Source organism: Martes martes (genome assembly GCF_963455335.1).
Source record: "Martes martes genome assembly, chromosome: 5".
NCBI classification, from domain to species: domain Eukaryota; kingdom Metazoa; phylum Chordata; class Mammalia; order Carnivora; family Mustelidae; genus Martes; species Martes martes.
This window is the reverse complement of record NC_137892.1, coordinates 38,095,502-38,109,531: the sequence shown is the minus strand read 5'-3', so window position 1 is coordinate 38,109,531 and position 14,030 is coordinate 38,095,502. Positions and strand designations below refer to the sequence as shown.

The 14,030-nt window shown below is 41.5% G+C and overlaps 1 protein-coding gene across 3 annotated transcripts in view; it reads right to left on the bottom strand.

Moving 5' to 3' along the window:
• The window catches only part of EFNA5 (ephrin A5), a gene marked incomplete at its 5' end in the record, with an annotated part of 275,191 nt that overhangs the window by 44,906 nt on the left and 216,255 nt on the right, over positions 1-14,030 (bottom strand). For all 3 annotated transcript variants that reach the window (XM_080803661.1, XM_080803662.1, XM_080803663.1), the window contains one exon: positions 3,690-3,982. In XM_080803661.1, coding sequence (XP_080659787.1) covers positions 3,690-3,982 — 293 coding nt within the window. The remainder of the gene's footprint in view (positions 1-3,689; positions 3,983-14,030) is intronic.

The following is a 14,030-nucleotide window of genomic DNA, read 5'->3' as shown; positions in this document are numbered from 1 at the left end:
CTTACCATGCTGTGCAGACCTTTAGCTAAAACATAGTTAAGATTAGAATATTAAAGCTCCAAGAAATGTGAAAAACCATCTCTCGCAACGTCATTTTACAGCTGTGGAATTAGAAATCCAGAGAGATGAAATGATTTACCCAAGATCATACCGTTAGTGAGGCCAAAAGAGGGGCCCAGGTCGCAATATTCCTTCCTTTACGAAAGGGGATTTTCAAAATCAGTGTTTTACTGACTCAGAAAAATAACTGGAAGTACCTTCTCTAAGTTATTTCTCTTTGCCTCTTCTGATTTAAAAAGAACAGCAGCAACACTTCTTTCGAACTTGTTCTCATTAGGTTAATATTTATGAGAATCATTCCTAAAATGAGTACTTTTGAAGTTTCTAAAATATCTCTTTGCCTTAGGAAGTCTATATAAATGACTATTGCCATAATCTATTGACTGGCAGTTCTGCAAATCTATCACCGATAGAAATTCCACCGACTTTCTGTAATTACTTCAGTGTGCCAATCTCTTACCAAAATAACTTCTGTAGATTAAAAACAGTATTTGTCATACTCAAGAAGGGGCTCGGTCTGCCTGCGCAGTTATCAGCGATTGTAACCATATACTGCCCGTTCCCAAGGAAAGGAAGACATAGCACAGAGTCAGTCTCGGGAACAAATAAAGGATCTAGAACAGTGAAGGACGTTTGATTTTGAGAGTAAAGAGGAAATTTCACATATTTGCAGCTACGCTCTGTTCTCTTAACTTTGTATAACTCAAACACATTAAGAAGGAAATAAGTAGAACTGAGGATAAAGCAGAACTTGATAAGAACGTTCTAAATTGCGTGCTCCCTGAGTAAGCGATGAGTGGATTTTCTGATAGGAGATCCTCTCTTCTCCTTCCCCAAGGCCAAGTTGCCTATTTGAATTTGGGTTCCCATCACTATACTCAAGACCCTTCCTCTAGCACCCTAAAGCAGGACCGCCAAAGGGCTAGAGTTTTCTCTTTTCTCTTGGAAGACTTGTTAGAGATTTTAAGCCCCCAAGGATCTGAAATACATCCCTGGTCTAGTTAAGAACATTTTATAAAATTGACCGGTGGACGACTAGTCAAGCCTTGTTCCCCAGATCGGCAACAGAGCTTCTTGTAAGGTAATAAGTGTGAAAAGAGCAATTTCCCAATCACCTTGTTCATTCCATGCGTATTAGGAGAGAGGAAAATTCAACTGAGGGCCAATTCTCCCCTAAGAATCCTTTAGTTTAATTATGACCACAGTATATTAAGCGTCTGCAAGACATTCACGCTAGCTCTGCCACTCTTGCTCTCAGCAGTGAAAGGAAGAGAGAAAACCCTCTCCCTACTAAAAAGACAGGGAAGGATGCTCTTGTGGTTCTAAACCATGGTTGAAAATTCAATTTAACTGACTACGAGGCCACTGTGCTTCTTATAAATGAACATCTCTTTGCTGCTAATTTTGTGCTATTTTACCTTTCATTAAAAAAAGTAATTCAGGTTAAACTCAGCTGAACAGCAAAAAGCTCTTGATATTTTGAAGCATTTTGGAACAATTACTTTGACAGGAGCCCTTGACAGTTAAATGACTCCGTTAAATGAATGTTATAGAAGACACATAATGATTTTTAGTGAAATATTGAATTTAACCACAAATGAGGAAAAACCAGTCATAAGCACTATGGGTATATTTGAATAATAACATCTTGCTTATGAACCTCAATGGATTCTATAATTTCTAATAATCATGCAATCAACTAGTTAGCTGTATGCTTCCTATCTCAGTGCTCTCAATTCGGTTTTGGTTTTTGCTTTTGTTGTTGTGTTTTAAGCTGAAAAATCAATATGTAAATTGTGAAACTGGCAAGGATTTCCTCATACATCAGTAGGCTATTTTAGAATTAGGCAATTAATGATTGCCGTCCCACCACTAAAGCCTCCCTCTTTCCTTTTTCCCATTTGCTGAATGAGATTCTTTCACAGAGTAAAAAATCAGGAAAAGGCAGGAGCCTGCTGCCGGAGAACGTGTGAAGTCAGTGTATGTCAGTGTTTCCTCCATCCGTGGGACTCAATATTCCTTTTCTTATTTTATGGATCGAATGTGAGATGGTATCAAGACTCTTACGTGCTTTCTCATGACTAATGTCTAAAATATGTACTGAAATAATAAAACTGGTACTGTTCAATTTCCTTTTTAAATTCAATCTCAATATAAGTGGGAGTGCCCGTGTGATAGCAAAATCCGGCTTAATATAAAATTCTGTTTTCTGGAGAAGAGAAGCTAGATATCCTGTAGACTTAAAACAAAACAAAAATGTGGGTTAGGAGTCAGTGGGGACATTCAGGGTGAAGAAATGAGTCAGAAAAAAAGGAATGTTCTTTATATTGCTTGTCTGGCAAGGAGGGGTGACAAGTCAATGCTAAGCATACCGGGTGGTATGGCTTGGACCACTCCCCACTGTGTGCAGCCACACTTCCTAATTCTTTCAAGGAGGTGAGGTACATGGACTCTTGTACCCACTGCTCCCTGCATTTACCTTCCTTCGGCAACTGCCGATTTATTTGCCTTTCCTCCCCACCAGATGGTCACTCCTTGAGGACCAGAATGTCTTTGGATTTTGCATCCCCCAACTTTTCTAAGCCAGGAAAAGTTGTTGGATCAATGTACTTCTGAGCAAAGAATGTTTAGCTCCTTTGGCTGATCGCGAAAATACTTGGAAAAGACCAGACAGTTTAAAAATATTTGATATTAGTGAAGGAAAAGTCCAAATATACAGCAGGCTGCCTAGATTAAACATTACCTGTAACCATCCTAACTCCAAGTGTGGTCCATAGACCAGCAGCAACAGCGTCGCATGGGAGCTTTATAAATATGGAACCCCAGGCCCCACAGCAGACCACCTGAGTCAGATCTGCATTATAACAAGATCCCCAGGTGACTGATGCACAGTGAAGTTTGAGAAGCATTTACCTAGACTATACGACTAGTAGGACGCCCGGAGCCGTGACGGTGTATGCCACGGACAGGAAACAAGGCCACAGCAGTATGATTAATACAGAGATCCGCTGAGAACGTTTTAGAGCTCTTTCAGGACAGAGTCACCAGTGGGGAACTCACTTATACCAGTTCCTCTGGAAGGCTTTCTAGATACTTCTTCACGTGCTTGCCTGTTTAAAGACACAGCTGCTCTTAATAATGGTCTTTTCTCCTTGGTGCAAAGAGAGTATTTATCGTCAGCATGCTGACATTTGCAGGAGTTCTGGCTTTCTCCACTGCAAGTGTGGATGATTGAAAGGATATTGCTGACACCTGAATAAGAAATCCAATGACTCCAAGCTATGTAAATTTAATTATTTCCTTTAATTTTTTTTTTTTTCCAGGAATCTCTTTTTCTTTTCCTCAGCTTTGGAGAAGTCCTAGCAATTTTCATTTAAAAGAAATACAAGTCAGCAGTGGTTCACTGAACAGGCTGACACGCAATTTCATAGGGGGAGAGGAGCTGTGTCTTTAATCTAATTTGTGTTCTCAATTCCCAGTTAATGTATCTAGGGATCGTGATGTATGCATTTACAAGGAGACATCTGTAATGCAGGGTCCAGCTCTCCGCAATTCTCTGAAACATGGGTAAAAAATTAGTCTGGGCGCTTGCAGCTGTCCTACAACTCAAAAAATCTCTGTATACTCACAGATGTAGAAATATTCCCGGCCTGGCCTGAATTCAAATCCTAGGGAGAAGGGTGTGAAAAGCTGGAATTTTTCAGAGAACTTGAGTGGTCCGTTTGGAGAGTGGGGCCGGTTACATTCCCATCTCTTGAACCCTTTGGAAGTATGGTCACAGGCACTGTACCCATCAAAGTTCACCATGTAGAGGACATAACGCTCAGTCTTGTCTTCTGGGACCGAGTCCTCATAGTGAGGGCAGAAAACATCCAGGTAGTCATTGATACAGACGTCAATGTGGTAGTCACCTCTCTGGAATCTGTGGGAAGATGAAGAAAAAGATGAGATTATTCGTACAGAAAAGACTTCCTGCTCGGAACCATCAGTGGTAGAATAACTTCAATACCGTGGGTGCTAACAGATTTATCAGAGTAAGTTTTTATTGCATCCCATTAGGATGTGGGATATGTTACTGTTCCAACTCTCAGGAACAACAATTTTACAGAGGAATTCATTTACCTTTGTTTCAAAACACCCTAAAAATGGAACTCCTCACATTCATTTTCAGTCATGAAGAGGCTGACTTGCTGTGTTCCTTTCATTCTTAAAATCACATATATTGAGGCGAAGTTTGGGTATTTTGAAACAGCATTTCATTTCATGAGTGTTTTTGAATAAATGAATACGTCATTTAAAGAACAAATGAATGACTGAATTGTTCTTGCTATAATTGAGACCATTCTCAATTTCCTATGCAAATGCAGAGAAGCAGAGTCATAAAATTGAGAGAATTAGGATCATAAAATTTAAAGGTTGGAAAGAAAATTCCTAGAACACTTCCACGTTAGAGGAAAATAAAAGCCTAAGGCACAATGATAAAGCAGTGAGTGACGGAGCTGGATCTGGAACGGTGACTTTGGGTCCTAGTCAGCTGTTTCCCTTAGTGAATCTGCTTATGTCACAAACTCATTTTGGCAGATCTCTTTTCATGCCCCAGCCTTTTCTATATTAAGAAAATTAAAACCAGCTAAGTCCAATGAGCTCCTCCCCTTTTTTTTTTGTTTTTAAAGATTGTACTCATTCATTTGACAGAGAGAGACACGGTGAGAGCAGGAACACAAGCAGGGAGAGAAGGAGAGGGAGAAGCAGGCTTCCTGCTGAGCAGGGAGCCTGACTCAGGGCTCAATCCCAGGACCCTGGGATCATGATCTGAGAGCAAGGCAGATGCCTAACTTCTGGGCCACGGAAGCATCCCCTCCCCTCATTTCTTTGTGTTCTAGGGCCAGACTGGACCACTTCCATCCTGAAATAGTTAAATTACACACACACAAATATACACACACACCACTGTATGCATCACACTGTCTGCTTCAATTCCTAACCTCACAAAAGTTTTGCTTATTTGTGTTAACTAATAATACTCTCCCCTTCAGATGAACAGACTTCTCAGGAACTAATGATGTGTGAAACAGGAATTGTTATGTATACAATTTTCTAAAACCAGAACAGAAAAGCCTACAAAACCCTCTCTTTTTAGCTAAGGAGGAAAGTTGCTGAGCGCTCTGAAAGTTCATCATAAAACTGTTACTGCCAAAATACAAATGCCCATCAAGTCTTCTAGTCTTTGAGTCAGCCGGTCTCGGTGTGAACACTTTCCAGGGGCAAGTGAGCTGGTCTATTCCATTTTTGGGCATCTCTAAATTTTAGCAAGTTTCTTCTTATATTGAGCACAAATCTGCTTCTGTGTGATTTCCACCTAGTGATCCTACTCCGGCTGCCTGACATCACAAAGAACAAATCCAATTCCTCTTCTTTCCTCCCCTTTATGGACCAGACAGTCCATAATAAATATGGAGTTGTCAACTACATCTCTGTATCTTCCTTTCTCCATACTTGAAAGTCCTGATTTTTTTGGTTATTTCTGTTCCCAGGCTCCTCACATTCTAGATTCTCAACTCTTCTCATGTCCTGCAGTTTCCCAGTGTTCTCCTTAAAATGCAGCTCCCAGACACAACCAACCTCTCAGACAGGTCGCTGTGACCCGCACCCAGCCCAGGAGACCTACTACAAGCTTCACTCTGGATGCTAAGTAGTCATCGACCAAGCTGAGATTCCTTTCTGAAACAGAACACGATACAAGAGGAAACTCCTCATGTTAGTCGGCAGACCTCGATTTAAGGACTGGATTGCTGTTGGTTGAGCGGGGGAATCAGAAGCCATTTGAGCCTCAGTTTCCTCAAATGTAAGTGGGAATAATAACGAGGATCTGCCTTGCTAACCTCACATGACTGCTTCAAGTCCCAGATGATGAAATGGATGAAAAGCCATGTGAGTGTACAGCATTATTATCAGGATATATTAAAGCACATTAAAATTGGTAACTGACAAAATATTAACCTTACAACCACAGCAGTCAATGTAAACAACAACAATAAAAATAATCCCTGTTTCCCTTCTTAAAAATCTCCAAAGACAGGAAATCATATAAAAATCCTAAATTCTGTCCTCAACTATCAAACGCTCCACAGAAACTTGATTGATGCTTTTAAAAAACAGCCTGCTGATTTATATAAGGAGAAAAGGAGAGATGACCAGATCACTGTTCAGTTAGAGGATCTCAAAATGCATGAAATTTTTAAAAAAGATTTTATTTATTTATTCGAGAGGGAGAGGGAGAAAGGAAGAGCAAGCAAGCAAGAGAGCGCACACACAGGGGGACCTGCAGGCCGAGGAAGAAGCAGACTCCCCACTGAGCAGGGAGCCCCATTTGGGACTCAATCCCAGGACCCTGGGATCATGACTTGAGCCAAAGGCAGATGCTTAACCAACTGAGCTACCCAGGTGCCCCAAAATGCATGAACATTAAAAAACAAAACAAAACACAAAACCCATGGAAGTATTTATTTCTCTATATTTACAATGATCATGGAACTAGGTTTACTTTTTCTTCATTACCAGCAGACGACGATTTGTCAAGACGCAAGGAAAGCCTGTGTTGCTTTTAAAAGATTTCTGAACATCAAGGTAACATCACTGCCAAAGTACAAAGAAAAGACACTGCAACGTTCAGATAAAAGGGTGCTGGGATATGAATCATCAGCACTCAGAGTAGCCTGACAGGTCTGGATGGGAGCCAGACAAGAACGGCTGCAGAAGGCAATGCCCAGATGCACTTTATATTATTATATTATTATTATAGATTTTAAAGACATTCAAGGGGGAAGTTTTTCCTTTCTCTAAGTGTCACTCATTTTAGCTTCTACTAGCACTTGACACAGCCTAAAAGTGAAAAAAAAAATAAAAAAGAATTAAAACTGCCACTGTCTGGACCCATTCTGCTACTGCTCTAGTCTACAAATTGCCATTGTTTTTGATGCTTTGAACTGAGCTTCCCTTCTCCAACCTTTAACCCCATTAATACTGCTTAAGTTTTAATAAAACAAGTCATGAGCTTGAAGACACCCTTTACATTGGGTTGACCCTATTCCTTTCTGATGACATTTTGCTTTGTGTGGGGTGTTAAATGAATCACCGTGGAGCCTACTTTGAACTTGTGATCACCCCAGTGATTAGTAATCCTACCCCTCTATCCATACGACAAAGATGATGATTCACCACAGAATCATCTTAACCTGTTTGAGATCTTCCATTTGCACAAGTTGGTGTACTAATACAGTTTTTAAAGAAAGGACAATACAAACATAAAAACAATGACAAACTAGAACTCATAAAAGGCATTCCTGTGACATACTCAAGTACAATCCAAAGAAGAGTTTAGGGTCAGAAATTCTAACGTGACTCCATATCATGCTCTTTGGCCGCAGAGTAGTACTGAACCATTCTTTTCTGGCCCTACTGTGGAGAGGCACACATGTATGGCTAATATAATTGAGTGTTTATTATGTTACATTCAGCACCCTGATTTAATCCCCATCACAGATCCTATAGAACAGACACTATCAGTACAGCCCTTTAAATATGAGGATTTCGAGGCTAATTAGCCAGGCAATGCGCCCAGTGTCACAGAGCTAGTAAAATGTGCAGGCAGAAGTCAAGGCCAAGCATTCATAACTCAGAACTGAAGTTTTTTACTATTCTACTTCCTGAGAGATCAAATTGCTAAAGTCAAGTGCTTAGGTCTCTTCTTCCCACAGAGGGACAATTCTAATTCTTGCTGCTACAAACACGTGCTGCATCTAGGATCTGCCATGGTATGGCTTTATCTACGTTGTCACGGAAATCCTCCTTAGGTAGTTACAGTTAGTTTCATTTTCCCAATGAGGAAATGACATTCAAAGAGGTTATCATCCTCGGAGTTCATTTTTTCCCACAGGAAACCAGAAGCAGAGTTAGGATTTCAACCCGAGTCTTCTCTGATCCTGAAGCCAGTTCTCTTTCCTCCTAAATGCTATGGTTCCAAAGTTTTTACCAGTTGTTGTAATTCCCCTCACCTGAAGGAGCCCTTTTAAGGCTTTTGGTGCCATTAGGTTACCTTATGTTTATACTGACCTTCTAGGAAAGGCAGGTGCAAGGTGTCCTGGCCCTGCTCCCTCCCCATGACACTGGCCCCAAACTCCTAAACTGAAGGGTGTATCGACATCCAGAATAGGGCTCACAAAGCAGGGTTAGGTCCCGACTCAGGCACAAGAGTCTGGTTTTTCATGGAATGAAGTGCTGTTAGGCTCAGCAGCTGGGCCACAAAGGGATCTCCCCAACCCCGCCCCCTCAACAAATGGCTTTCATGAGCTTTCGTTCCTATTAAAAGAGCAAGTTCAAATCTAGGAAGAATAATTCCACATGCCAATATTTACAAAGGTCACAGGTGGCAAGGCTGGTGTTTTAAACACATTTGCAAATTTCTTGGACATTTTCTTGTAAAGGTCTCCCCCTTACTCCTTATCTTTAATTCCATCCATTGTATCTGTGGTGCTCTACCTCTCTGAAATCATTTCATGTTATGAACTCGAAGAATTTCTGGCTGCACACCAACAAGCCAGCAATAATTACAGTACGATCTTTACTAAATTATCACAGTGGTTTACAGTGTAAAAGCATGCGCAGTTGCCACACTTAGAAAAGTGATTGTGTTTGAGTAATATGATTACCGCCCTGTGTTCGCATTATACAAAAGTCTCAAATGCCAGGAAACATCCTGTATACATGAAAAGATGGCACTCGCTCTCCACTGACTTGCATGGCTACAAGGGTCCAAGCTCCAACTAACATATAATAGTATCTATAACTCTGTGAGCACATGAATACATTGTATACATTTACCAAAATTTGACAGTAGACTGGTTGAGAATCAATCTCATTTATATTACGGAAGGGTCATCTTACTTAGAGGAAGAAAACTCAGTAAGGCAACTAGTTCTTTGTTACCAACTCAGTTATCAAGCAGGAATTATGCACTTTATGGTAGTTCTTAATGCCCTAGAAGCTGCCTGGAAGGGTGGATAAAAAGCACATTTCAAGGCTGTTGATAGAGCAAAAGTAACAAACTGCCGTTGGGATTTGAGTGAGAAGGTCTATTTGCAGACATGCGTGTTTGTCTCAGTTTGCCTTCAGTGTTTACCTGAGGACATCCTGCAGCTAAATACAGTTTTGATCATACACTTAAAACTATTCTTACTATCTCTCCCCTTATCTGACCTGTCTGCAGAAAGTGATTTGTGACTTGAAATCAAATGAAATAAAGACCCAGATGAGGTAACCAGTCAACAATTTGCCTTTTCACTTTGTTATCAATAGGGCCCCAGCTTTCTACCCAGATAGGGACAACACAAGGCTTCCTGACCAGTTAGCAAGGACCAGGAAGACTTCACTCCATCTAAACCCAATGACTTATTTTCAAATGGAAACAATGGACACGTAGGACTCAAATACTCTAGTTCTTGGCCAACCCCAGGGAGAAGTTCTCAACTACCCTGTCCTTGGTTCCTTTTGGCTGTGGCAAGTAGATGTCACCTAGGTTTCTTTCTCAATGGATGGCCCTTCCTTTCACTGCTCTTCCTTCCTCCTCAACCCCATATGCCCTTAGGCTGTGCATACTGACGGCTGGGAAGGCCAGCCCCAAAGGACACACAGGCAGGGCGCTGGGTTCCAGGCCTTGGAAGAGAAGCATCACAGCCGTCCTTCTCTGAGTTCCTCTTCAGCCACTCTCCCCCGGGGTGTTGCTCCTCTCCTCCCTTCCTCATCTGCTAAAGCCAAAATGCATTTCATTATAGGAGCTGGAAAAGGAAGGGTACGATGCCTATTTAAAACATTCTAAATTGGCCTTTAGCATATGTTGGTGGCACAGCAGAGAGCCTGCTTCCAGGGAAATGTGTACTGAGGTATTTTATCAAGCAGCTCCTGAGTGAAGTTTCCTCACTCCATAAATATAGAAACAGCATTAGTGAAAGAAGACAGAGCAGTTATTAGAGGTTAGGAAGCTGCGAGACACTTTTATCCCACTTTCTCATGTAGTGTTTTAAAGGATTCAATAATGAAAATGTTATTTCTCATGAACTGGATAGTTGATTATTACAGTTTAAATGTATTTTAATCTGTCAAAGAGGTGATTGTTTTAATATTTCTATTTGAACAGAACTACAATGTCACTTCTTTAATTACAAGGCAACTTAATATATTACATTCTGAAATTGAAATGTAAAAGAAGGATATGATTTATGGTCAAAGATTAAGCAAATTTATCAGCTTGGGGTTCCTCCCAAATTTTACATCTAGAGTGAATATATCTTGGCAGCCCTGTCTTTCGCTTCTACCATTATTGATTTAAAGGCTAATTTCAGAGTAAGATGTCTCTTTTTAACCAGAAGAATTTCTCATTTGTCCTGGAAGTCCTCCTGGGCCCACAACAGACCTGGGGTTTGGTCTGTAAATATGTTTCACGAGGAGATGGGCAGGCCAGCAGTCTCTGTTGCAACACGTCTCTCCTCATCTCCTTCTGTTATTCTCTCAGCACAGAATGCAAGCCTTATGGTTTTCATATCCTAAGTCTGAAGATGCTCTTTTTATTTTGTTTTGTTTTCCTGCAGAGGTTAAAGCATGAAATATAAACAGCAAATCAAACAGGGTAGATAAAGAATAGCATCACTGGGGGCTGAAGCGAGATGTGTTTTGCTGTTTTGTAATGTCTTCCTTCTCTCGTGGGCTGAAACATGTCTGTCTTCCAAATGTATTGGTAATTGACCTTCATTTTCAGCTCTGAGATAGAGTCCTGGACAGTTTCACCACTACCAGGCCAGTTGCTAAGGCTAAATGAGGGAAGTCTGAATGAGGTCTGATGACTGCAACCCATCATTTCGGGCAGTCCAATCCAACTCCTCGGGGCTCTAGAACATACCAATCACAGCTAAAGTTCCCACAGAAGTGAAGATTTACAAGTTAAAAAAAATACTCAAGGATGAATTTCAGAGGTGTTTCTTACCTTATTTTTGCAGTCAAAACACTGTATGTTCTAACACATATATTTTTATCCAACGAAGCACAAGACAGTTACAAAATATTTAGAACCCAGGGTTGCTGTTCTAGCCATGAATATCAATTCCAGTAAAGTTCTTATGCATGCATGTTTTGGTAATTACAAATTCTGCAGCATAAGAGCTTTGCCTTGAATTCAGTAACCGTTGGTGATGGGAATAAGACGTAATTTACTTGGCCAGATATTTAGAATTCATTAGTAGTTTAGTACAGTAACCTGTCACCTTTTCTCTTTCCACGTGTGTAGGTGTGCGTGCATGTGTTTTAAAAACAAACGGTCTAAAAATTTCACAATTAATACCAACTACGCATATCAAACAGATGGATAAAAAGATCAGCAAGCTCTTGTTTTTTGCTTTCCTATTACCAGTCACATCAGGCTGAATGACTTTGTAAAATTGGTATCTCCCAAGAGTAACACCTGTTTCAAATACAGGGCCCACAAAATCTTCTCTCCTCCAGTGTTTTAACTCATTTGGAGTTTGTTTTATTAGCTTGACTGAGGAGCTCCAAAGGAAACAAAGCATTAAATTGGCAGGGCCTAAACAAGACTTGCCTTCAGGAAGGGACCAGGAGCTTTGGGTGACAGTCTAATTGCTTCTAAGCCCCCAAAGCGGCCTCAGGCATGGAGTAAGAATGTGTCAACATCAACAGGCTAAATCAGCCAAAGAATTAACCAGGCGGAGTGTTACACACCCAACACACTGCAGATCACTGTAATGGGTTTCAAAAAGGGAGTAAAATAAAATAAAGAATTGGCATCTAGCATCCAGTGTACGTCCTAGCAGAGGTCACGTCCACAGAGCAAAACAGGCTCAGGAGCTTCCTGACAAAGCTGCCCTCACACCTTAAGCTCTCCGGAGTTCCACAGCATGGCAAGCACACGGAACAGAGCACCTGCCGCCTACACACGGGTCCAAAAGCAGATGCGGGAAATCACCGAACAGGTTATCCAGCCACTGTCCTAGGAGAACAGGATTAAATAAACGGATTCTGTTCGGGGGATGCAGGAGTCAATCAAACAAATAAGCCACCTGCCCAAACGGCTTACACACTTGGAGCCCTTTTGTATCCTATGGGGATGGAGTTACCTGGTGGAATTTCAGGCAATTCCCAGTTTTAAGAGTAATAATGATAACCAAAGCGCTATCATAAATGTTGTTTCTCTTAACCGATTCAAGTAACGATTTAGTAGTTTTTAAATACTGGTAATGCCAACCCTGAAATAGACATTTATATTATGGCTTGATCGTAACTTCCTGGGCTTATTACCACCTAAGTCTAAAATCTGGCCCTGACTTCTCAGAAGTCGGGATGGGGTATCTGAAAACCTACATGGCGAGGAACTCATCTCTATTAGTTTATTGCTAAACAAACAAAAACCAAGCTGGTGAGAAGGAAAGGAAATAACAGCTTTCTTCTGTGTTCGATCTCCGGGCTAGAAGGGGAAGCATGTATTTGGTAATGCTAGGGCAAAACAATAATGATAATAGTGTTTCGCACAAAGCTTTAGGATGCAGAGCAAACACTGTTGTCGCTCTGGCGCAAATTGGCATGTGAGAAGTAGTTACTTTTATTTGGTGCGTTTTAACCCTGTGAGCAGGTGGATACAAATCTGGAACCTGAAAAGAACCCAAGGTGAGAGAAAAGAGATCCAGGGCCATTAGAAATGAGGTGGTGGGTACAGTCGTCAAAGGCAGTGAATTCATTCGAGGTAAATGCGTAGATTCAGAAGGAAAACTGGGACTGCGCTGAGCAGTAACAGAAATAATGATCATTCTCGTATTTTTATGCAGACCTTTTTAAATAGACTTTTCCTTCAAGACAGTGCTGGTGTTTACTCATCTCCGTACCCCCAGCACAGAGCACAGCATTTGCACAACTTGATACGTGTCTGAAGAAGGAAACTGCAGCTGACGGATGTTACAGGCAATGCTTAAAAGCAGAACAACCGTGTAAGGTGCCCCACCATCTCCTTCTGTGTCCTGGGTCCCAGTATCCAGTTCTGAGAAGAGCTAAATAATATTCTAAACAAAGGCCAAGATCAGAAAACAAAATAATGGCCGACTGCAAAAAGGAAAATTATAATCAGGACTGTTGTTCAAGCAATGCTAGAAAATTATGCCCAGCCGAGTAGACAACTTAAGCACCTAAGGCAGAATGAAAGTTTCTCTCTTGTCATTAAGTCCTCTATTCAATTACCATTTATCGGGGTAATTAAACACTGGAAAGTGATGCCAGGCTAATTGTTAGATTATGATAATTACATGTCTTTGCTATGCTACAGCTGATCAAAATAAGATGTGGTCCCGTGCACTTAGCTAAAGCTGCTCTGTAATCGTCAGACTTTCGTAGAGCGCTAGGCCATTTATTACTAATTCATTACAAATCAGGCGGAGAAGCTTATTATTTGTAATGCTTCTTTTCTCCCCCCACACACAGTCTCCTGGAACAAGCCTCCCAAAAGGTTAAGCACAAACTGTCGCCTCTCATTGGCCCGTTTCCATCCCAATTACACAGCTGAGCAGCATTAGGTGCCTCTGTTTGAGAGGGTTCATCAGCCTGCTTCACAAAATCCTGCAACCGCCCATCACATTGGCAGCAACATCCACCGCTCCCTTTCAGCCTCCGCCAACCACTGTTCGGCTCTGAGCTGTGTCCCAGCAACCAAGAGCTGGCAGTCCAGACGGTGTTTTGGTTCTGAGGCTCCCTTCTGCTCGGGTCAGGCCTAGCCCAGGCTGGGATATGCCCAGGGTTTGGTCCAGCCAGCAGGAGGCATGGGGAGTACAAGACTGTGCCCCCTCCTGCCAGGACGTCTGGTCTCCGCTCCTCAAGCCAGGGTCAGGAGAGGAGAGCAGCTTCCTCAGGAGCCGACCAGAGTC